Source organism: Herpailurus yagouaroundi, unplaced genomic scaffold (assembly GCF_014898765.1).
Source record: "Herpailurus yagouaroundi ecotype Mexico unplaced genomic scaffold, PumYag 182, whole genome shotgun sequence".
Taxonomy (NCBI): domain Eukaryota; kingdom Metazoa; phylum Chordata; class Mammalia; order Carnivora; family Felidae; genus Herpailurus; species Herpailurus yagouaroundi.
Genome location: NW_024412413.1, coordinates 38,068,633 through 38,094,843, shown reverse-complemented (window position 1 = coordinate 38,094,843; position 26,211 = coordinate 38,068,633). Strand labels below are relative to the sequence as shown.

General features: G+C 35.4%; 1 protein-coding gene across 1 annotated transcript in view; it reads left to right on the top strand.

Annotated features, from left to right (window-relative positions):
- The window catches only part of ACSS3 (acyl-CoA synthetase short chain family member 3), a 154,805-nt gene that overhangs the window by 84,803 nt on the left and 43,791 nt on the right, over positions 1-26,211 (top strand). Inside the window, exons 8-9 of the mRNA XM_040491334.1 lie at positions 7,720-7,871; positions 22,183-22,286. Of these exons, the coding sequence (XP_040347268.1) occupies positions 7,720-7,871; positions 22,183-22,286 (256 nt within the window). The remainder of the gene's footprint in view (positions 1-7,719; positions 7,872-22,182; positions 22,287-26,211) is intronic.

The window sequence follows — 26,211 nt, the reverse complement described above, 5'->3', positions numbered from 1 at the left end:
TCCTTTTATGACTAGTAGCCGTGATGTTGTTAACTAGTACCCTCAAAGGCACTCATCAGAGTCGTCCTACCCCCTTATCGAATGGAAAATGATTTCCTTCTTTCTTCTTTTTTAATCTAGTATAACAGCAATGTATTTTTATGTATGTATCAAATGAGAAAAATGATGACACAGTTATTACTCTAATTCAGGCTGTATAATTTGATCTTCTCAATTGGAAAAGATTGCAAAGCTGATGCCAGCATCTTTTAGATTTCTCACATGGCTAGTGGTTCAAAGATACTTATTCCGGAGTTTATTTTTCTCTCTGTGTGCCTGTGTTTTATGTTGGAATAAGGAAGTGCAGCTATTGTCATGACTCCATCAACAATATTTATTGGTGCTTGTTGTGAGCTCAGTATCTTCTAGGGGTTGAGAGGGAAACAGAATAAGTATCATACACACTCCTTGCTCTGAACACACTGACACTATATTAAAAAAGAAAAAAAAGTAAGATTAATGTAAAGGACAGAAAGCAAACAAACCAAGACACTACCTAAGAAATTTCTTACACAGTGTAGAAGATATAAAACTTTTTTCCAGAAATTACATTGAGCCATTGCCTATGGTAAATAGTCTACATTTAATTTTTGTACTTCTTTTGATGCAGTTTTGATGATAGAACTAAATAAGGATCAAAGAAATTAAATAAGTTGCCTTAGGTTACATACGTTGTAAAATGGCGGCTTGCATTCCCACCAGGCTCAAAATCTGTCTACTGGTCTCTTAAGGGAAGTTTAGGATTAAAGTAGATAGGGAAAGCTTTGTGGATGAAACACTGCCAGTAATAATAATAGGTACTGTTGATCGGGTGTTGCCTGATAAGAACTCTACTAAGCGCTTTATGTACATAGCCTTAACTATTTTATCCACACATCCATAGGATAAATATTTTGAGTCCCTATTTACAGCTCTAGAAACCAAGGATCAGAGACATTAAATAATTTTACTAGTGGCACATGAGTGACAGAATTGGGATTTGAAACAGGGTTCTCTGGCTCCAAAAACAGTGCCCTCTGGCCATAATTTAGAGATGAACAATTGGGAAATTACTGAATAATACCAGCTAGTGACCAGAACCGGGGTATCAGTGATCTTTAAAGGCAAAGGCAGGATATTAGGGTGTCAGGTGGATATTGTAAGATTGAGCTCAAGAAGTTGAAAATAACTCTGACGTTTTCAGCTAAGATAGCCAATGTGATGGTGGTTGCCAACTGAGCTGCCAACTGAGCTGCCAACTGAGTTACAGCTATTGTGGAGCAGGAAAGAGTATTTTTAGTTTTGGTAATGTTGATTTTAAACCTACGACGCAGACATTTGTATGATATTGGGAAACTCAGAAAAATGTTCAGAATTAGAGACATAGAAGAGTTAATAATTCAAGTTCCTAAGGTGATTAAAATACTCAGAGGTAAAGATTAAGAAAGGGAAGCTATATAAACTGAGAATGAAAAATTAGGCAGTGGGAGGACCAGAAAACCGGTATCCTGAGGTGGAAGGGAGGTTTTCCAGAAGGTGGGGGATCATCAGTGCCAACTGCTTCAGAAAAAGGTCTGCTAGGACAATAGATGAAGAGAGTTTTTGGAATTAGGGTTTTATTAGTCACCCTTATGACGGCACTTCCATAGGAAGGTTTGCATGTTTGTTTTGTTTTTAAACATGGGGGGAATGTGAGAATGTTTGAAGGTTATCTTAGGTAAATTATTGGATGGTATGGAGTAGCTGGGGTTTGTAGGACCTCAGGTTGAACTGCATTGTATGTACGGAATAGCCACACTTCCCTTCCTGGGCAGAAATCTGTTAGCGTAATAAAAGCAAGAAGCCATTTAATTTCTCTGCTTATAGCAAAGTCTAACTACTCACTATGAGTAAAGAAAACCTTAATTTGTCCCTCTTCTACAGATAGTAGTGATCGCTCATCAGCATGGAGGAATTCAGAGGCGAAAGCAGTCCTGTTAGAAGCCATGAGCTACCAGCTATCCTAGTGATAAATGCTCTTAGTGACTGCCGAGAGTGGTAAATATGTCAGAGTCCCTAATTAGCTCAGCACTGGGTCTGCAGAATGACCAATTCCAGTGCTCTGCTTCATTTACTTGGCATTAATACTTTCAGAAGTAAGCATCTTTTTAGTGGGACAGATGGACTCTTATGACTGGGGTGGAAGCAATGGCTTATTCATTGGAGGGTAGCCTCATCACAAGGTCCCAGATGGTTAACTCTCTCAGATGTGTGGGAGAAGGCAGGAGAAGAACCGAACCAGAGCGTAGATCTTTTTTTTTTTTTTTTTTTAATTTCAGCTTTATTGAGGTATAATGAACAAAATTGTAGGATATTTAAAGTATATATCATGGCATCTTCAATTTCTCTCATCTGTTTTATGGTTTCCAGTTTTATGGTTTTAGGCTTTTATGCTTTTATGGTTTTGGTGCCATTGTAAATGGAATTGTTTTCTTTGTTTCTCTTTCTGCTACTTTGTTATTAGTGTATAGAAATGCCATCTATTTCTAGTTATTACTTATGTATCCTACAACTTTACTGAATTCATTTATTACTACTAGTAGTTTATTGGTGGAGTGTGTATAAGTATGGATAGTATCATGTCATCTGCAAATAGTAACAGTATAACTCCTCCTTACCAATGTGGATGCCAAGCTGTTCCTCAGAGCTAGACAGAAAATCTTTGAAGAGATTCTTGTGTTGGGGAGGCTCTCATAGGCCTAGAAACCTTTTGGTTATGGACTCCTTTTCAGGATCTGATCATATTGACTAATCTCCCTAGGAAAACAAACATATACACATTAAAAAAAATCAGAACAGTCATAAACTTCCCTGAAGTCTGGTCAGAAACCCTTCATCTAAAAGATTAAGACATAATCATTTCAAGCAGTGATACAACAAAACAAAACCCTCAAACGAAAACTTAGCTTTCAGAAGTATCTGGGCAACACAGGAGCTGCTGGCCTGGGGCTATTCTTTCCATCTTAGGAAAAAGGATAAGTGTATTCAGGGTGTGACAGCCTATAAATCTTAATATGTATGTACAATCTGGAATCTAGTTTATAGAACAAGACAAAGGATGAAGCAATTCTCCCCAATAACAGGGGGAAAAAAAACCCAGCAAAGGCTAATCTTAAGTTCTAGGCTCATCCCCTAAGGTAACCAGACAGGTGGGTACTGGATAATGTCCTAGCCTCAGGTAATGCCTCATATATAAGGACTATGCATTGGTTCTCAACCCTCGCTGTAGATTAGAATTACTTAGGGGACACGTGAAACAACAATGCTAGACCCAAATTAAGGCCAATTAGATCAGAACCTCTGGGAGTGGGGAACAGACACTGGTACCTTTCAAAAGCATCCCAAGCAATTCTCATGTACATTTAGGGTTGACAATCAATGGATTAGAGTAAAATTAGCCGGTGATATGGATAAGATAAAGGAGAGCTAGGTGGCAGCATATCCCTACAGGTGAGGCCCATGGAATTATGGGAAACCTCTAGCAAACAATCAGCCAAGTCAGTTGATATAAATTCTTAGTTATCAGATTGTATTTATAAGTAAGTTTTTACTCCTTAAAAAGGAATCTGCTATAGTAACACAAAATCATAGATCTGAAGGTTTTAAGGCATAGTGCAGTTATCCCGTATGGCTTTAAAACAGCGGTAATGTTTTCAAAATTGGAACAAGATAATGTGAGCTATTGAGAGAGGGACTTTGGGGAAGAAAAAGCCCATTTTTTAAAAGCTTGTACACTCATTTGGTTCATATTTCAAAACCCACAAAAGGGTAAAGAGTGCAAATCTCACTGTCCCCCGTTCCCAGCTGTTCAATTTCTCTGACTTGGAAGCAATCTTATGTGTATAATGGTTCGTTATTGTATAAGCAATGCCCCCTCCTTTATTTTCATACAGATGACATTGTAGAAATGATATGTGCCCTATTCTGCATTTTACCTTTCTCTCACTAAATATTATATCCTGGAGAACTGCTTATGTTTTAATAAGTCTCAAGTTTAGATGTTGCATGCCTAAACTTTCATCTCTTGGTAAAGGCACAAGGCATATAGTAGGAATTCAACACATGCTATTGCCAGTTTCATCACACTTCCAAAATAAACAAGCCAACACTGCTGCACCTGTCTGCTGAAATTAAATTCAAGACTCTTCTAAAAGGGATGTCGTTGTCTTCGCCTTAGAACCGCAGTGCAAACATGCCTTTGGTGATATTCTCAGAAGCGGCGTTCAAAAAGGTACCAGGTGTGTTTCTAATCCAGCCACAAAAGGAGGCAAAGACTACAGTTGACTCAAAAATGTGTATGTCAAAGTCTGAGAAACTGCACGTAGCCCTGACACCAAGCCTTGGGTAAACTGAAATCATAGGATTAATAAAACAAATATTATTTTGCTCAAAGATCTAGGTCTAGTGTTTAAGCTCATCTTTGTTTTGTTAAGTTGCTGTCTTTCACTACTTTCCTGTGCTGAAACTTAACCTCAGTAGGGATTATGGGAAAAGTTGAGATATTACCTGGTTTTCTAGCTCAGGGTCTATCATTTATGGTTCCTTAAAACTAACACAATGAATCATAAGTGGTAGAAATTTGTACGTGCAACTTAATCTTAAGGTATTTATCTGCTTGGATTCTATGCTTCGTACCATCACTAACCGCATTATAAATATTAGCAGTTAGTGTTTTATAAATCTCTGATATTAAAAATTCACGATTATAATAGCTGAAAGCTTAGAATCTCTGCTTCGCCGTTGTAGGGATCGCTTTCTGCTTTCGTGTTCTGGGTGGCAATAAACACTTTACCCCTTAGTTTGGGGGAAGGAAATAAAAGCAAAGGGTAAATTACATCAATGTATTTGAGTTTTGAAGAGTTTTTAAGTTATTGTTACCTTTTAGCTGCATTACTGTTTTTGGTGTATATGTTGTTTGTTAAAAATCTCCATATTCTTAGGATCTTCCTACTTTTCAATTGTTTGGGCTGTTGCTTCTCACTGAATATGCAAGTTCTGGAATCAGGGTCCTTTTCTCTAGGTAACTTAGAGTGGTTAGCATGTTATTGATTAAATTTACAAAGTACTATAAAGGGATTATATTGCCTGTGTGTGCATGCACGTGTGTGTATTTACACAAGCTTGTGTGTGTGCAGGAGGCCAGGGGAGAAGAGTTTTCCATAAAACCACTAAGCTATTGAGTCACTTAATTCTAAAATAGTAAAACATATCATAGCATTGAATGATCCTGTGAGAATGGAAAATAAAATGGAAAAATCTGAACCTTTCTGAGCTCAGCTAACTTACAAAGGAATATGGTGAGGTTTTATACATCACTTCCTTTAGTATTTTAACAGTAATGCTACGTTATCATGATTTTTATTCTCAATAAATAGAATACTGATGGAAATTTATTTGGTGCAGGTCAGAATTGCAGCAGCAATTATGTATTTATAAAAATATGGTACAGTTTTTAACTAATATTTCTAATGTTTAAGCTGTCATTATCATTAGACACAATTAATTGAAGGCATTGTAAAATATGTGAAAGTCATTATGGTATAGTATTTTGTTATGACACTAATATCACCCTTTTGTGGGTATATTGTCTTTGTCCCATGACACTGGAATTGTAATGAAATTCAACTTCAATTGGCTGTAAAATATCTTTCTTCAGTAGAGGTCAAACTACTGTAAAATATTATCTCAATGCTTTTAACGAGGAAATATTGGAAAAGTGATTTATTCTTATTTAATGGGCAAGAAAATGGCAACATTGATAGGGAAAGTCAATTGCACATGATCAGTTAATAAATACTTTTTATGTGGATAAGATCAGATTTCCAAAGTCACAATCTAGTACACCAGGGACTGATCAGTGCTTAAGACAGATCGAAAAAAGTAAAAGTCAAATGTTTACCTCTCTTGCTTCAAAAGAATAACTTTGCTGATTCATTTTAGACTGATGTGCTCAAGGCTTCAAAATGTGTGAGTCAAGTTATGTACATGAGTTGCCAAATTGTATCTGGCCGCTTTCCATACCGTATCAACCTCATGACCTGTATGAGGTGGTAATGGAATAAACTGAAATCAAAAGTTTGGGATAGTTGTGATAATAAAAGTGAACTTCTAGTTACAATAAATACAGTCTTTGGTATTAAAAGAGCAAGAGAAAAAGCAACAGAATATAAGAAAGGGGTTATATTTTTCAAAAAGAAAATAAAATTACATTTAAAGAATATTAAGGGTAACCATTAAAAAGAGGAAAGTACAAACTAAGTAAGGCCCTATCAAAGATCCAGTCAGAAGTAGATACTGAATCTAAATTACTAGACAGCTATGATTGGCCTCTTATTATCATCCACTCATTTATTCTGTGTTTGAGGAGAGCACTAAGTGTGCTACTAGCAACTTCTTTCCTCTTTTTACTTCATCAGTGTTTCCCAAGTGTGTTCTCTAGAATATAAGATCTATGAGATGTTCATATAGGGGATGTGGGCAGAGAAGTTTAGGAAATATTACATATGGTAACTCTCTTTAGGGAATTCCTGATGTTCTTTAACATCGAATTTTCCAAGAAATGGTCCAAAATAAGAAACCTGCTTTCCTTTTTTTATCCCAACCCCTTCTAAAAGGATTTGATTGTGAAATATTACATATAGTAATTCCTCTTTTGGGAATTCTTGATTTTCTTTAACACTTTTAAATCTTCAAGTAATGGTCCAAAGTAAGAAACCTGTTTTCTTTTTCTTACCCAACCCCTCCCAAAATGATTTGATTGTGAAATATATATTACATACCTATAATACGTATTTTTTCATATAACATATATTAACATTCCAGGCACCTTGCCTTAGAATCAAAGGAAAAAGTAGCAGTGATGAGAATGGATTGAGGAATGAGGGGATATGGCTGGGCCAACATTGATTTTATGTAACAGAAGTTTTGCAGAATCACTGATTTATGCTATGCTCATTTTCCACTTTGTGGAAACATCAGTAATAAAAATGCTTTGTGTCCCTTTGATTACGTATTGTATAAAAATTGTTAGATTTTTATTCACAGAGTTTTCACTGCACATGTGAAATGTCATGTTGAAGCTATGGAAAGCATACATCTGGAGATACCTTACTGAATTTTTAAGTCATAGAAGTTGCTTTCCTTGGAGTGAGGCATTTAATTGTAAAGGTTATTATGCAGAAATTACTGTGATTCCATATTTTTCTCTGTTCTCAAAAATTTAGAGAATTGTTATTGTCACTTTTAGAAGTGATTATGAAAAAAAAAACATCAAAGTTAGAAATTCGTAGCAATCATATTTCTCCTTTAGTCCTACCACACAAAACAATGTCTTGAATTTCTTGGAAAACAGAAGGCTGTTTTATGTTATTAATTTGAATGTGATATATACACCCTATCCTTTATCGTTCAAAACTTGAAAAAGGAAAACAGTGCAATTTGAAAAGCTTTTAGGATGATGTAAGGGAGCAAATGGCCCCTCTGAAGCCTGGGCGTGCGTTTGTTTTTTTATGTATTTATTGTAGAGTATGGGGACATTTTAAAACTCAGATCTGTCGAGAACCCCATTTTATTAACATTGCTGTGTTATGTGTATAAGCATTGAACTGTCAGTGAAGTAGGAGACATTTTACCCGGTGACATTTTAAATGAATCTCATCGCAGGGAAAGCCTGTGGGAACACCAGATGCTGGCGCTTATTTCCGTGTGCTCGCGGAGCATGGAGTAGCTGCCTTGTTTACAGCGCCGACTGCAATTAGAGCCATCCGTCAACAGGACCCTGGGGCAGCCTTGGGGAAGCGGTACTCTCTGACAAGGTGAACTTGGGATGCGCGGGGCAAATTACATTAAAAACTGCCATCAGAATGAATAACTGAACATTATACATTTTTTTGGCACTGCGATACCTCGATGGAAAGAGCCAAAAGATTCTGCATGTTATTAAGAATGACTGTTCTAAACATAGCTTTGAATTAGTTAGAATTTTAACTATACCCGGGAATATTTTTAATACCGTATTGTGTTTATTTCAGTTCAGATCTTACCAAAATATTTCTCTTTTTTTAAACTGTTTTTCTTGTATTTCCCTTAAAGTAAAATGCAGACCATGACTTAACATGCATTTGTACATGTATAATAGCATCTAACGATCCTTTGAAAATAGAATAATAGTGTAAATAGAGGGAAAATATTATTCGATTTCATATGTACAGATAAAACGCGAAAATTATAGTCCAAATTACTGTTGTTGAAAGAGTGAAGGAAATTATTTTTCTGTTGTTTTATAATAATATGCTCTGAATAGTTTAAATATTTTTTGTTGGTTTATTGACATCAATTTTAGTTTAATGATATGTATATTTGAAGATAATTATAGCAATTTGTATCTGCAAGGCAGTTTCCAACATCAATTCTTATTGAACCTCTTTGAAATTGGTCACTGCTATCATAAACTAAAAGAAGGATTTTGTAATTTCTTCAAGCCAGAAAAAACGGGTTTGAATTATTGTTTCGAAATTTTTAAGTTAAGCATCAAATGTTATGAATTGTATGTTGTTATAACCCAAAGAAGGAGTTAAAATAGATATCATACGCTGCAGGTGTAAGGAAGAAGCTCTCAGTGTGGGCAGTCAGTGACTTTGTTTTTCATTCTTGTCCTATTTTCTTTTTTTTTATTTTATGAAAACTCAGGTCTGGATTTACATAAAATTGCACCTGTAGCCTAAACAATATACTCATTAAAATAAAAGTGTTCATAAAATGAACCTTCCATTGTAATATTTCCACTCACCTTCTATTTGTTCCTTCATTTACTACATTTCAATTTTGTTTCCTCCATTGCAGCCAAAAGGATAGAAAAGTAGATTTTGGTATTAACGTCATAGGCTGTGTATAGTCTCTATGTCTTAGACAGTTTCAGGGAGTTTTGAAGAAACAGTGATTGTGGTATCTTGCACTGTGTCTTTACTAACAAATGCATTCTGATTGCAGGGGGGGAAGTTGTGTATCCTGGAAGCTAAGGTCTCTCATTTGCTAAACCATCTTCTTTTCGCATTTGTACATGAGTTTTGAAGGTTATCCATTACTGTGAAGGCGGGAACCTTTTCCAATTTTCCTGATATATACAATATTGAACAGCACCAAATGCCTTTTTTCAAACTAATACTAATATGGCATATGAGATCTTAGTGTAAGGAAAATTGCAATAAGTCCCCCCTGATGATGCCCTTCTGTCTTCAGGCACCTATGCTATTCAGGATGGTGTGCACGTAGGTTTTAATAGATGTTTAATGATGCAGACTGTGAAAACACCCTCAATTATTCAAATTACTATTAATAAATTCAAACATTTACTGATTACCAACTACGTGCCAGGTATAAGCAATTTAAGTTTCTCTCATTCAGTCACCACAATAAGGAAGAATTGTAATTATCCTCATTTTACGAATGAGTAATATTAGGACCAGAAAGTTTAAGAAACCTTTAGAAAGAAATTAACTCAGGCAATCTGACAGGGGCCCACATTCTTTTTTTTTTTTTTAATGTTTACTTTTGAGAGCAAGAGAGAGAATGAGCAGGGGAGGGGCAGAGAGAGAGAGGGAGACACAAAATCTGAAGCAGTCTCCAGGCTCTGAGCTGTCAGCACAGAGCCCGACATGGGGCTCGAACCCACAAACTGTGAGATCACGTTCTGAGCTGAAGTTGGACGCCTCACCGACGGAGCCACCCAGGTCCCCCGAGTCAATTCAGATAATACCTTCACTGAACTTTAATGGATCCTCCCTTGTGAACTAAGGAACTGTTAGAAACAGAAGGGACGTCAAAAATCTAACTCTCTGATTTTAAAAACAAGGAAACCGAAGTCCAAAAAAGTTGGGTTTGGGTTAGAGACAGAATAAAGACCAGGACTCAAGTCTTTTCACACAACTGTATCTTTAATTTTTTTATTTATGTTTAAGACTTTTCATACTTATTTACTGCACTGACGCTCACTAGGTATTATGACTGCAGGCTCGTGATATATCTGCAGAACTTAGCCTCTCTCTTCTCTTACAGGACATTCCAAATGATGCGATTGTATTTTTAAAATGTATCACAAATCTCATTAAATATTGTTTTAAAGTAAATTTGGGGGAGGGGGCTAGGTGGCTCAGTTGGTTAAGCTTCTGACTTTGGCTCAGGTCATTGTCTCTAGTTTTGTGAGTTTGAGCCCCACACTGGGCTGTTTGTGGTCAGCGCAGAGCCTACTTTGGATCCTCTGTCCCCCTGTCTCTGCCCCTCCCCTGCTCACACACACACTCTCTCTCTCAAAAATAAATGAACATTTTTTTTTAAACAAGTAAATTTGGAGGGGTGCCTGGGTGGCTGGGGTTGGTTGAGTGTCTGATTGATATTAGCTCAGGTCATGATCTAACAGTTTGTGGCCTCAAGCCCCACATCAGCCTCAGTGGAGCCTGCTTGGGATTCTCTCTCTGTCTCTCTGTCTCTCTCTCTTTCTCTCTTGCTTGCTCACCTTCTGCCCCTCCCCCTCTCTAAATAAATAAATAAATATTTAAAAAATCAACACATAAAAAAAATGTGGAGATCTGCCAGAAATTTACACTCCCAAAGCAAATTTCAAAAGATGCTCTGAAACAGGGTACTAAGCAGAACTATAAATTCATTTTATCATAGACGAGTAGAAGTTAGAAAAACAGATTAGAAGTCATCTAGGATAGTTACCTCATTTCACAATTGAGAAAACTTTGTCACAAAGAGGTGAAGGTGAAATAATGTTCCCAGAATTGCAAAGCTCCCTGCAGCAAAGCTGTGACTAGGCAGTGCAGTGTCATATAGTTAAGATTCTTACTCTGGAGTTAGACTCACTGAGCTTAAGTCTACCATGTACTGGTTGTATGACCTCAACAATCTTACATAGCGTCTCTGTTCTTTTTGTTGTTGATTTGTTTTCTTTTTGCCCTCCTTCCCTTCTCTCCTCCTCTCTTCTCCCTCCCTTCTCCCCCCGCTCCTCCTTCCAGAATATAAATATAGTAATAGCACAAGAATATAATAAAATAAAAGCTATATGATCCACGCAAAGCACTTGGAACAGTTCTTAACGTAGACTGTCATAGCTATTATTATTGTCTGCTTTCTAATTTACTGCTCTTTTTCATCATGTCATGTTGATTTATTTCCCCACGTTCTTCTCCTAGTTCAATCTTAATAAAGTTAGAAAAAATTCAGTTCTGGTACTTCCATTCAAAGTATCACAGTACCTCATGCTCCGATGCAGCCCTTTTTTCCCCCAATTGCACTCTAATTAGAGATAATACAAAAAAGAAAAAGCAGAGCATCAGAGATGAGCTCAAAATTAAAGTAAACATATCTGCGGATCAGAAATGGAACAGATTTGCAAAGTAGTAAGCATGGCTGAAGCCAGAGGCTTGCTAGGTGTAAGAGCAGGCATTGACAGCATAGTAGAAACTCGGTATTCTGCAGCTTTGATTGTGGAGTCAGAGCCAGCTCAGTGCTTGAACTTGCGGTGCAGTGTTACACTTCACTCATGAAAGGAGATTGATAATGATGTTAGAGGTTGTTTTCTGGGACTAGGACTTATAGCGAGCTTTGGTACAGAGGTCTGAATGAAACAGAGAATAGCCCAGCAGCTGTAGACTGAACTAAACTGCCCACCTGCTGTCCTAGAATTGGATCTATGATATCCTGAGTATCACTGTGTATTAAGAATTCTGGACCATCATTGTGGCATCGGATCGTTGGGGGATAGCTACATCACCCACAAACTTATTGAACAGAGAAGGCGAACATAGGAGAGGGAGCAAGAGATAAAAATAACAACAAAGAATCTCTTTTTCTTCTACTTAAGATACGAGTATAGAAGCAGAGATCAACAAACAAGACTAATAAAATTGAACAACGGATCACATTGCTATGGAAACCTGATTTATAGAGGACGTGGTTTAACAAACGAGTGGAAGAAGGATAGACCCTTAGATAAATTGGTGCTGGAACAGCTGGCTGTATATGTAGAGAAAAATGAGTTCCCTACCATATACGATACACAAAAATACATTTCAGCTGGATTCAAGGCTCTAAAATTGTAAAGCAAAGACTTAATACCTTCAGAAGAAAATGAAAAAATCTTTTAATATATTTTTAGTAGGAAATGACCTTTTAAAGTGTAAACCACAAATCATTAAGGAAAATATTGATGAAATTTACTACATTAAAATGAAAAATCACCCACTAAAAGAATAAACAAAGTTAAATGATGAATGATTCACTCAGAGAAGATATTTGCAGCATGTATAACCATTAAGCAATTAGTGTAGAGGATATAAAGAGCTTCTACAAATCAATAAGAAAACACACCATCCAATAGACGAATGGGCAAAGGATATGGACAGTCAGTTCATGGAGAAGACAAGAGTAGTCCAAAACATTAAAAGATCTTTAATCTCACTAAGAAACAGAGAAATGGCACTTTATTCCCATCACATAGACAAAAGTTAAAATACCCAACTGATACTTGCTTGCAAGGATATAAAGCAGCAGAACTGTTTTTACACTACTATGGAGAGAATAAAGTGGAAATATGTAGTAATAGATATTTATGCACTCAAGATGTCCCATGATCAAGCTTTATTAATATGGAGGGATGAGAATGAGAAACTCTCAGAAATGTGAACAATAAACCATGCATTTGAAGGTTTCTAGCAGGTTTGTTTCAAAACAAAACAAGATATAAGTAAGTACATGTGTAGTAAAAACATAGTAGAAAATAGATTATGTATTGTGGTGTATTAATTCAACAGGATATTCAGAAGTGGAAATTGACCAGAACTTCAATATTAGCATGGATAAATCTCAAACACATAATGCTGAGTTTAAAAAGCAAGTGAAAAATGATTATTTTTCTCTTACACATAGCAAGAGAAATCTGAAAAATTATGAAAAACCATATTGTCTTGTTTAGGGATACACAATAGGCAAAAAAAAATTAATGCAGGAAATGAAAACCTCTGAGTAATGCTAGTTACTGAGACTAGGTGGCTAGTGGGATGGTGAAGAGAACTAAGAGTTAAGTAGGGTTTGGGAGAATTCAATAAAATCAATACTATTTTATTTTCTAAGTGAAATAAATATGGCAGAATGATAAAACTGAGAATTATCCCATAACTGGGCAGTATGTACATAATAAATCCATTACATTATCATCTACTCTTGTCCTGTTTCTCAAGGAAGTTAAAAATCTCATAACGAAAAATTCTTCCCATTTTCTTTATGTGCTCATTTGACATGAAATCTCTGAACCACCTTGGTAAATCGAGGATGTCATACTATAGGTGTGCCTTCATAGAAGGAGAGGTGGGCGAGGGTATGTATGTGTACATGCTTTGTACCCCTCTTCATTTGGTCTAACAGAGCTGGCAGCGTCTAAACAAATAACTTTCCTACTTCAGTGACAACGACTATTAAAATTTAAACAAATGAGAAAATCTCAGAGTTATCAATCCTTTTTTAAAAGCTTTCAGAGATCTCCTACATTTGACTCACTGCTCCAAATATGTGGTCTTCCAAATCTCAGAATGACAGTGACCATATGTTGCCTGTCTTTGGGTTGGTGGTGGATTGCTGATGAGCCATCCAAATATCCAGCTTGCATTGTTGAATCTTTTAAAAAACTTAGTTGCCAGTTATCACCATGGTAGTTGAATCAGAAAGTAAATAATTTAAAGGCATTATGTGAAGAAGTGAAAATTTATTTTTTTATTTATGTATTTGTTTGTTTATTATTTTAGAGAGAGATTGTGTGTGAGTGGGGAAGAAGGGCAGACACAGAGAGACAGAGAGAGAGAGACAGAGAGAGAGAGAGAGAGAGAGAGAGAGAGAGAGAGAGAGACTCTTAAGCATTCTCTGTGTACACCACAGAGACCCAACACAGGGCTCGATCCCATGACCCTGGGATCAAGTCATGAACCGAAATCAAGAGTTGGACACTTAACTGACTGAGTCACCCAGGCACCCCAAGAAGTAAAATCTTAATAATTTATACAACATAGAAAAATATTACATCTCTTGTTTATTGTATTTTAAAGCTTATTGCTTTTTCATATTTCATCAGCCATTTGAAGATTCTGTTTTGTGAAATGTTTATCCAAATCTTTGGCACATTTCAGTTTTCTTTTTCTTGTTGATTTGTGGGACTTTTCATATACTTTTAATCCAGTTTTTTTTTTTTTTTTACTGACTATATGTATTACAAATAATCTTTGCCTTGTGATTTGAATTTCTCTCACTATCTTAGCGGTGACTTTTGATGAAGAGATGTGCCTTTTCATCAATATTTTTTCTCTATGGCTAGTGCTTTTTAAAATCCTATTTAATACATGTTATTTATTTGAAGATCAGAAGTTACTCTTCTATGTTATTTTTTTTGATTGAGAGAGAGAGAGAGAGAGAGAGAGAGAGAATGAGAGAGAATGAGCGCATATGGGGGAGGGACAGAGAGGGAGAAAGAAAATTTCAAGCAGGCTCCAAGCCCAGTGTGGGGCTCCATCTCATGAACAAGAGATCTTTTTTTAAAATTTTTTTTATTTCAAAATAATTGTAATTCACAGATTTCAAAGATAGTACAAGGAGGGCCTATGTACCCTTCACCAAGTTTCTCCCATGGCTTCATCTTCCGTAACTGTAGTACAATACCAAATTAGGACATTTACATTGATAAAATATGTGTGTATAGTTTGATGAACGTAAGATCTTGACCTGAGCCAAAATCAAGAGTTGGACGCTTAACTGACAGCCATGCAGGTACCCCTCTTCTATATCATTTTCTAGAAGCTTTATTGTTTTACCTTTCACATAATCTTACTGGTTTGATTTTTGTGTATGGCATGAAGTAAGGGGTAAAACTTGTTTTTTTTTTTCTTTATATGTATCCAATTAATCAAGTTCCGTTTATTTAAATGGCCATACTTTCCCATGGCTCTGCATACCACTTTTGTCATAGAAGTGTTCATAAGTCCTTTCTGTTTCTTGCTTTAATTCTGTTTCATTGATTGGCCTATTTGCCTATATTTGTGCTACTCTCACAGTGTCTTTGTCATTATAGATTTATAACAGGTCTTGATATCTAGTAGTAGTAGTAGTAACAGCAGTACATCACCTTGTTCTTTGCTCTTTAATCTGCTCCATTGTATTTCCATACAGATTTTAGTATCAGCCTGTTTATACACACACACACACACACACACACACACACACACACACACACACAGGTAGAACTGCTAGAATTTTGTTTGGGATTATTTTGAATTTATAGATTTCTATGTTAAAAACTGGCAAGTTAATATTGAGACTTCTAGTTCATAATTATAGTATATCTCTTAATTTATTAAGGTTATTATTATTTTAATTTATCACATTAATGCTGTTTTGTTTATTGCATGAAAGACATCTTTTCTTAGATTTGTTTCGAGAAATTTCCTTTTTTTATTTTTTCCATTGAAGTATAATTAACACACAGTGTTATATTCATTTCAGGTGTACAATAGAATGATTTAACAATTCTATGTATTTCTCAGTGCTCATCATGATAAGTGTACTCTTGATCCTCTTTATTTCACCCATCCTCCCATAAATTATGGATTCAATTTCATTTCATTCAAATTGCTTCTTAAATTTGTAACTTGATAGCTTTCATTATTTTTAGAAACTCTTTTATCCCTTATCTCTTCAAATATTGCTTCTATCTATTTTCCCTTCTTAGGCATTGATACTTTAATGGCATTTGTTAGAACGTTTTACCCTATTACCCATATCTCATAAACTCTATGTTTTTTCTCCTTTATTCTTTTCAGTTGCAGATTGGTTATTTTCTCTTAACTTACATTTTGGGTTTTCAATCTTGTTTTCAGTTGTATATAAACTTTCTTTAGATCTAAACTTCTCTAAGTTTGTACTTTTGTATTTTTAGTTCACAGATATTTATTTGATGCTTTATTATAATTTCTAGTTCTTTGATAATTTATACAAATATTTCATGGACATATTCAGAGTTATTGCGAAGTCTGTGTCTAATAACAAGACTATCTGTGACTGTGATTTTTTTTCTGATGACTCTATTTTGCATGTTGGTCACATGGCCTTCTATCTTAATGATCATCATATGTTAAAAATTATATAGCTACTTTGACACTCTGGAGTTGTTAAGGTCCTACAAAGTAATTCTTATTTTGGCAGGCTGTTAACATAAGGGAAGATCACTTTGATCCAGTTTGGGTTTTAGCTGATTTGCAGCTGTACTTCAGTATTTAAGAAGGCAAGTTTCTTTCCAGTTTATCTCTATTGTTAGGATGTAAATCTTCAGGCATTCCAATGGAAACTTGAGTGTTTTACAACCCTCTACTCCTTCTTTTCCATTAGGAGTCTTGAGTTCCAGGTTGGTTTGTTTCCCCCCCCCCCCCCCCCCCCCCCCCCCCCCGCCAAGAAATTGTGGTGGCAGGAATTGCTGTTCATTTTCTAAGCCTCTCAGTCACAGTTTTTGTTCAGTTTCTCAGTTTTTCAACCACTAGTTGCTTGGGCAGATATTCCAAAGGGGGAAAAATGGCAAGTCAGTGTAAGACGTTTCTATACATTTTTTTCCTTGGGATGTTAATGCTTCCAGTGCTGATTGTCTTTGTAGTTCTCTGATACCTGAAAGAGATGTTTCTATTTTACATTCTGTTTAGCTTTTCTGGTTGTGCTTGAGAGAGAGCCTGGTGGACAAAATGCTAGTAGGTCCTTGACAGAGTGACAAATGCATGTGTAATACTAACGCTAGTGTCTGTAACATTTTGAAACTGAATTCTAGTGGGGAGCAAGTGGAGGAAAATAGCATGAAGAAAAAATGGAGATAACCTCAGGGACACTGGTGGCAAAAGTAATGATAGTCTGTAGACTAGAAGTTGACGAGGCATTGCTGAAATGATCTATTTTTATTTAACTTCTTTTGGCACAAGTGAAGAGTACTTTTCACTTGTTTGGTAGTTTATGGAGCTTGAAAGAAATATTCACTTTAGTTTTCTTCTCTTCTTAATTTATTACCTGAAAATTCTTCATCAGAATTTATCTTTAGCTTTTATCCATTTTTGGGCAGCTTCCTTTTTATTTTGGACTAAAATTAATTTGACAATATTATTGTTTTTCTCTTTCTCTTGGCTTAATTTTCAGCTTCATTTGAGTGTTGAATTGTACTCCATTTTACACAGAATTGGGGAAAAGTAGACAGGTTTCATTCCCATTAATTCTATCCCCCTACTGGTTTTTTGTACTCTAGATATTGTATGTTATAATTTTGTTTAAGTTTTTGGTAGTATATGCTTGGAAGTAAATTCATCTTTGCCTGTGTTACTATCATCAGAATATTACCCATATATTTATTAGTCTATCAAAATCTATGACAGCACTATACAATAAAACTGAGCTCTGCAATATGGTAGATAGAAGTTGCATGTGACTATTGAACTCTTGACAAGAGGATAATCCTATCATGACATTGATATATTTTTTTTAAATTTTAACTAATTTAAAATTTAAATAGCCACATGTAGCTTAGAGCTTCCATATTATACAGTGTAGTTATAGCGTAGATAGAAGACCTATGTAATTAACTTAGGTAAATTTGGATTTCAGAGAATCCAAGTTACTATGAGAGTGGCTAATATTAATCTTTATAAAATGCATTTTCAAGGAAAAATTGCTTAAATATTTTCATTTTGAGGTATTTGTCTTTTCATATTATCAATAAAATATTTGCAAGGTCATTAATGAGAAGTTTATTAAGTGATGTTACTATTCTTTTTTATTATAAGCCACAAAATGTCCTTTAAAAAATAAGACTGACTTAAGGCATGAGTATATCTTCAAATTATCTTACAATTTATCTTTGTAATTATAGATTTATGCTGTTTTGTTTTATTTAAGTAATCATCTTGGTTATAGAAATATCATATCACATTGAATGGTTTTATTTACTATGAGGAATTGAGAGTTAATAATATATATATTAAGTAAGCTTTTTTAAAAAAATTTTTAATGTTTATTTATTTTTGAGAAAGAGAGATAGAACATGAATGGGGGAGGGGCAGAGAGAGAGAGAGACACAGAATCTGAAGCAGGCTCCAGACTCTGAGCTGTCAACACAGAGCCTGATGTGGGGCTCGAACTCCTGAACCATGAGATCATGACCTGGGCCAAAGCCAGATGCTCAACTGACTGAGCCACCCAGGTGCTCCATTAAATAAGCTTTTTTAAAGTTTATTTTTGAGAGAGAGAGAGAGAGAGAGAGAGAGAGAGAGAGAGAGAATGAGAGGGCAGGGGCAAAGAGAGAAGGAATCCTAAGCAAGCTCTGTGCTCTCAGCAAAGAGCCCAACGTGGGGCCTGATGCGGGGCTTGATCCCACAACCCTGAAATCATGACCTGAGCCAAAATCAAAAGTCAGATGCTTAACTGACTGAGCCATCCAGGTGCTCCAGGAGTTAATAATATTTGATTAAGTATTTATTATAAGACTTAATTTTGTCATATTCTATTCATAAATCTTTGTATACAGTATGTTAATGTTCAACAATGTTACACAATTAGGAGTCTGTAATTGACAAAAGTAATAACTTTGGGGCAGTTTGAGGAATTTTAATAAAAAAAGTAGATCGATAGTTTTTAGTGTATTTAGGGAAAGGAATTAATCTATACTACTTTAACATTTTTCTAAATCATCAATCATCTTGCAATTTTTCCTCTGTTTTAGTAAATAATAAATGACTTTTTTGGAAATGGAAGAGACTGACATGCAGAAAAGCCAGATATCACCTTTACTACTCATTATGGAATTTCATCTTTATATATGGCTTATTAGTGCCAGCATGAATATTGCTACCATAATGATAAAAATGTAATTAAATTCTAAGAAAAATAAGTGATAGAATTGTACTGCAAAACCACAATAATAAATACTAAGCTTTAAAATATATAATGTGGAAATTTGTCATCAGATAAAAACTCAATACTAGTTAATAGTTTATCATTATAACCAATTAATTAGATTAATTGTAATTTACTTGACTGGGGAAAAAAGCCAAAAAAATAAATTAAAACTTGCAAAAATGGTGGTGATATCAAGATGTCGGTTGCCCTTTAATTAGCCAAAAATTATTTTGTATTATGTGTTAATATTTTTAATTGACAGTATTTTACCCCATGTTTTCAAAAATATATATAATTCTAGATCTGCAGTTTCACATATAAACTGAACATCTGACCATCTGAACAATCTAGAGCTCTTTGGAGTAATCTGTGACTTGATAGATGATGGAAATATGGCCTCTGATATCTGTAAAACTCTTCCTTTTTATTGTTCTTTGCCTAAACTGTTGGAATCACCCAAACATATCATTTATAAATTTTAATACAAATTATCTATGTGCATAATGGTTGTAATCACAGACTTTTTCTAAAATATTAGGAATCTGTTTAAAGAAAATGTAATTAAAATAAGTTCACATTTTTGAGTCATAGGATTATCAACAATATGGGCCTTTATATTTAAATTTTTGTCTTGTTTTTACCTGGCATCTAAATTTTTTTTTTTTCAACGTTTATTTATTTTTGGGACAGAGAGAGACAGAGCATGAACGGGGGAGGGGCAGAGAGAGAGGGAGACACAGAATCGGAAACAGGCTCCAGGCTCTGAGCCATCAGCCCAGAGCCTGACATGGGGCTTGAACTCCCGGACTGCGAGACCGTGACCTGGCTGAAGTCAGACACTTAACCGACTGCGCCACCCAGGCGCCCCTTACCTGGCATCTAAAAACACAAATGTATTGACTTCATTTTAAACTTTAAAACTTTACACTAATCTTTTTTTTTTAATTTTTTTTAACGTTTATTTATTTTTGAGACAGAGAGAGACAGAGCATGAATGGGGGAGGGGCAGAGAGAGAGGGAGACACAGAATCGGAAGCAGGCTCCAGGCTCTGAGCCGTCAGCCCAGAGCCCAACGCGGGGCTCAAACTCACGGACCATGAGATCATGACCTGAGCTGAAGTCAGCCGCTTAACCGACTGAGCCACCCAGGCGCCCCTAATCTTTTTTTTAATATTTTAACCTAGTTTTAATAATTTAATGTTTTAATATTTGTTTTATTGTGCTATATCTCTTTTGCCAGATGAGGTCATGTTTGGTGTCCACATTTTAATGTTAAGCATGTTCTAATGAATATACGTTTAATTATCTAAATTTTATCTCAGGTTGCAAACATACATATATATTATGTAAATATATATAATATATATGTGTATATATATACATATATATTGTATATATATGTGTATATATACACATAATATATATAGTCAGAAAGTCTAATTTATTCTTTTCTAGTCTCTGTCTCTTATTATTCTCCCTTTTTGCTTTCCTACTTTCATCCCTTTTCTCTGTTTCCCTTGAGTGCTCTTAAAGATTGAAATTATCACCTAGCAGCCTTGCATACTTTGAGAGGTGACTCACCACAATGATTGATCCACATTATTTAAATGGTTTCTTAACAAAGACTAGTAATGGGTGATCTGAAATTTGAAATTACATCTCTCTGTCTTTATATTATTTTTCCTGATATCTTTCTCCATCACGATTATTCCTACTTTGCTTCCCTATTTCTCACACCTGCTCTAGATTTGCCAGACAGCAATTTTAGCGTGACTTGCCACCTGTTATTTCCGTACTACACGCAGTTTGTGTTGTCTCCACTTGGCCTCCTAGACCTACTAATTGAATCAGTGAAAGAAAGCCAAGTGGCTGCTCTTCACTTCTTTTGCTTTTATGTTATTCATTAAAAATTTCCTAAAATAGCCAGAAATTTTCTCTCTTCAAGTCACTTTCCTATTGTCTATTTCCATGCTCTAACAAAACAGCATGCTTCCTCTTTTACTTAGAAGAATGAGTCAAGCTTACATAAGTTTTACCTATACCCCACCTCTCTACTTCATCTTCCTGAGCTTCTAGAAACGTTCAAGTACCTAAAAGTCCCAGATATTCTTTTATGGGTATTGACGTCATGAAGATAAATGCTCTTAAGGAGCTCATGGTCCACTGTGGGAAATAGACAAGAAACAAATAAGTATAAAATGATGTATATGCTTATAACCAAGAGGGGAAATGTATATTGATGGAGCATAGGTGTGGGAGTATCCACATCTCCATGAATCTTCATGAGATGATAAGGGAACTGTAAGAAATCTCCTGTGGCTAATATTATATTGTTTAGAATGGGTAGGCAGGTTTTTATTTATTTGATTGATTTTTACTTTGATGACAATGAATTAACTCTTCATACATACATTTTTTTTTGATAGACCATGGAAACATTGAGAATAAAAGAAAAACAATCATTCTTTTAATGAACCACCAAAAGTGTCAACCCAATTCCATTTATCTATTTCATCCTTTCTATTCTGTGGCATAGTGCTCTCTTTAATAACCTTGTATTCCTTTTGATAAGAGTCTTTTTGACCAGAAAGGTCACAATGGTATTTACTTTTAAATAACCTGTTTTTCCTATGTATGTCCTTGGAATAGGGTAAATATGTATTTGAAATCAGAGTAATTTTTATCAAAGGAACTCACCAAAATGAACAAGCACATCATATTTATGAGCTTGTTTGTTGCCTTAGCTGATATTCAAGAGTATATTTTTGTGTATAGACTTAAATAGAATACAGCAATCAAACATGGAGCTAAAATTAGCAGACATAATGTCAAGGAGGAAAAAGGTTTTCATCTTTGATCATTAGATGAATATGACAGATGCAGTACAAAGATCAACTCAATTGCTCTTCTCCAAACTGAGAAGCTATAGTTGTAAATTCTTTGGAAGCACCTTTCTTCAATGTTGCGATGTCCATTTGGTTACATTTGGGTCAAAACAAATAATTCTTCTCACCATTCTATAATATGATATAGTGATAATAGGTTGTTTTCCTTGATGGAATTAATGTGGTTGGATTCTAGAATGTTTTAAAGAATGAGGATGAAATTATTTAGATTTATTTTCAAGGAGTAATTTGAATTCATGCTCCCTCTTATATTCAGGTTCAAAACGTTGTTTGTGGCTGGAGAACGATGTGATGTGGAGACCCTGGAATGGTCCAAAAAGGTCTTCAGAGTACCTGTCCTAGACCACTGGTGGCAAACTGGTGAGCATTTTCCAAACATGTACAGAAATATTGCAGAAGTGTTCGAAAACACTGCAAGGATTGGAGGAGACCCTGAGCTATTACCGTCAAGCATAAAGTCAGGACTTAGGTGGTTCTGGCTTCAGTAGAAATAAGCAATTCTTTGGTTATCCTTTTGTTGAAAATGTCTCTGTAAACGATATCAATGACGCCATTTTCCTGGTCTCTAGGTATAGAGTATTGAAGATCTTGCTTGCTTCTCCTCTTCTTTGTTTTGCCTGTATCCAATAAGTGACTAAATCTCAGATTTTCCTTTGAAGTGTCTGTTGGATTCATACCACCTCAGCGCTCCCATTGCCTTTGAGCTGTGGCAGCTGCATTATCATCTGCCCCGATTTAAATTGTCCTCATCACTCATCTCTGTTCCCTCTGCTTTGCTGTAGGGCTGGCACAGTGTTCCCAGAGTACTTTTCTTAAACCAGTGTTTCTCTCATAAGATTTTCTGTGGTTCTCTGGCTCCCTTCTTGTGTTCTATAAAATTAAATGTATCTTTCTCCAAAACATTTATCATTATATGTGTAATTTATTTACTTACTTATTTTGTTTATTCTCTATTTTCCTCCCACTAAGTGATCCCTGGGAAACAAATTGTCATATTAACCGGATGTAACGAAATTTAACACAATTTAAAAAAAGAAAAAAAAGCTTTCTGCTGCTTTCTTTTTTTTTTAAGTTTATTTATTTATCTATTTGAGAGAGAGTGAGAGAGAACGAGTGGGAGAAGGACAGAGAGAGAAGGAGACAGAGAATCCCAATCAGGCTATGTGCTGTCAGCACAGAGCCCATCATGGGGCTTGAACTCACAAACTGCGTGAGATCATGATCTGAGCTGACTGAACTCAAGAGTTGACACTTCACTGACTCAGCCACCCAGGCGCCCCTATGCTGCTTCTTTTTAGGCATATTTGTGTATATATGTGAAAGTAAGGAAATTAACTGGAACCTGTTTTCCCCTTCACTGAGTATAGAGGTTTTGTTGGGTTTTCCATTTGACTCACAAAAAGTAACTGAGCTATGAGAACCTTGTGGCCTTTTTATGTACATATTTTAAAGCAATTTTTTAAAAGTTTATTTATTTTTGAGAAAGAGAGAGTGTGTGTGAGGGAGGGGTAGAGAGAGAGGGAGATGGAGAATCCCAAGCATGTTCTGCATTGTCAACTCGGGGCTTGACCCACGAACCATGAGATCATGACCTCAGCTGATATCAAGTCAGACACTTAACCGACTGATTCACCCAGGCACCCCTGTATGTAAATATTTTAGTTCAGTTCTACTTAGTTTAGCAAATTACATCAACCCTTTTAGATTAATGTTTTCAGAATTTTTATCTTCTGAGTAACTGGGGCAGAGTATCAAATTTGAATGAAAACAATTTTTAAATAAATTTTCTTTGCAAAGATTAAGCCTGATTTTAAAAATAATAAGAGTCTAGAAAATCAAGTGAGTGACTAAAACTGAAGTTCATTGTTTGATATTTTAGAACTCTCTGATTCTGATAAATGATACTTTTTATATTATCTTCTTGGATATTGCTCTTTGGAAAAACATGTTTTCCATATCTTTGGTAATACAAAATATAAAATGAATGATCAGAGTGGATTACATTTTCCTTAAATACAGTGAAAATCAGAAAGAGTTTCTATTCTCTCTAGTTTTATTTGCTAAGGGAAAAACTTCTTACCTAAATTCTTACCTAAAACGTTGAAAAAAAATTAAAAAAAAAAAAACAAAGTTGTATGATGTGGCGAGTAACTGCAAAGTGATACTCAGGTTTAATATTTGCAGCGTTTTTTGAGAGAGAGAGAGAGAAGGGGAGAGGGGCAGAGGGAGAAAGAGAGAGAGAGAGAGAGAGAGAGAGAGAGAGAGAGAATCTTAAGCAGGCTCCATGCTCAGCAGCAGAGCCTGATGTGGGGCTCAATGCCCACATGACCTGAGCCAAAATCAAGAGTCGAGATGCTCAACTGACTAAGCCACCCAGGCACTCCCCACGGACCTTTCTTAAAGTGATATCAAATTAATGTTAAATCACCAGGGAGAAAAAGGCAAGTACTTTGTGGGTTATTATTAACTCTTAGGAAAGAGAAAGGAAAATTCAATGTGTTTGGCACAGTCATGAATTTCCTACTGTTTACATATTAAATGGATGGGGGCATGTCCACAAGAGTGGCCATGTGAAAACCTGATAGCATTTGAAGGCATGTTAAGCTTTGGCCAAAGAAATACTTTTCATTTCAAATTTCAGATTTTCTACAAGATCTTTTTTCTTGTTATTGACTTAGAAATTGATTTTTTTATATAATCGTACACTTTTATGAGCCTTCCATACAATGTATAATTTATGAATTTGCTCTCTGATTACATTAATATATGTGTACAAATGGCTGCTTAGAAACTGTGATGTATGATTTAGAATTAATTAGGGATATGGTAAGTAACTAAAATGTATGAATAAAAATTGATTAATTCCTGTGACTTGAGTTATAAGAAGGCATTCTGCAGTCAATCCATTTCATTACCATGTTGTTTTTGTTACGTTAGTGAAATTTGTATTAGCAACAACAGATTTCTGGTGACTGGCATTCTCTTTTGGCCCCTTGATATCAACACTCTTTAATATTTGATTTAAATAATATATAAGATTCTAAACTGAGAACTAATCTGTGGAAAATTTGAGAACCAATCAACTCCTTGCAGGAGCATTTAAATAAAAACATTATTCAACATGACTGAAATATTAAGCCCTTGTTTTGGATTGTGCTAATGTAAACACTTAATGCTTTCATAAAGAAAATTTGTCTTGCTAAATTTAGATAGGAGAGTTGTATATATTTGATTCATAAATCTGAATAAAAGACAAATTGTTGTCATTCATTCAGATTTTTTATCTTCACCATAACTTATCCATAAAATGATTGAAAATACCTGCATATTTGACTGAATCTTTCATTTTCTGTTATACATAGAGAAAGAGAAACAGAGGTGCTGCAATTATAGTTTAAACAGGGGAAATTAAGGGCACCTGGGTGGCTCAGTCAGTTAAGTGTCCATCTCTTGATTTCGGCCCAGGTCATGATCTCATGGTTGTGAGATTGAGCCCCATGCTTGGGATTCTCTCTCTCTCCCTCTCTGTCTCTCTCTGCCCCTCCCGCTCGTGCTTTCTAAATAAATAAATAAATAAATAAATAACATTTAAAAATTTAACAAAACAAAAAGGAGAGATTAAGAGAATAGACAATCGTCCCATTAAGATATGGTAATTCACGGGCAAAAATAAATAAACAGCCAAAACTTCATTATCCTCAGGTATATATCACCAGATAAGACACCCTACTGTTATCATTTTTAGCTTTTCCAAAAATCAGATACAAAGCACAATTTTGGAAAGCACTGTGCAGTGCATGGTGTCCTTTGCAGGAAGTTGTTGTTGTTGTGTTTCTGACTAAAGATAACTATAAATATCTTTTTTTTTTATGTTTATTTATTTTTGAGAGAGAGAGAGAGAGAGAGAGAGAGAGACAGAGCACGAGCAGGGCAGGGGCAGAGTGAGGGGGAGACATAGAATCTGAAGCAGGCTCCAGACTCTGAGCTGTCAGCACAGAGCCCGACGCAGGGGCTCGAACTCACGGACTGTGAGATCATGACCTGAGCCAAAGTCGGATGCTCAACCTACTGAGACACCCAGGCGCCCCTGTCTGAAGATAACTATAAAGGAATCATTTTCCTTATGAGTGAATGGCCAAATACAAAAAAAAAAAAAAAAAAAAAAAGATTCCTTAAATTTCAGAGACTAACTACTAGAACCCAAAACACACTAGACCTTATTCTTTTTAGAGGTTTTCTTCCTTTCCTTTCCTTTCCTTTCCTTTCCTTTCCTTTCCTTTCCTTT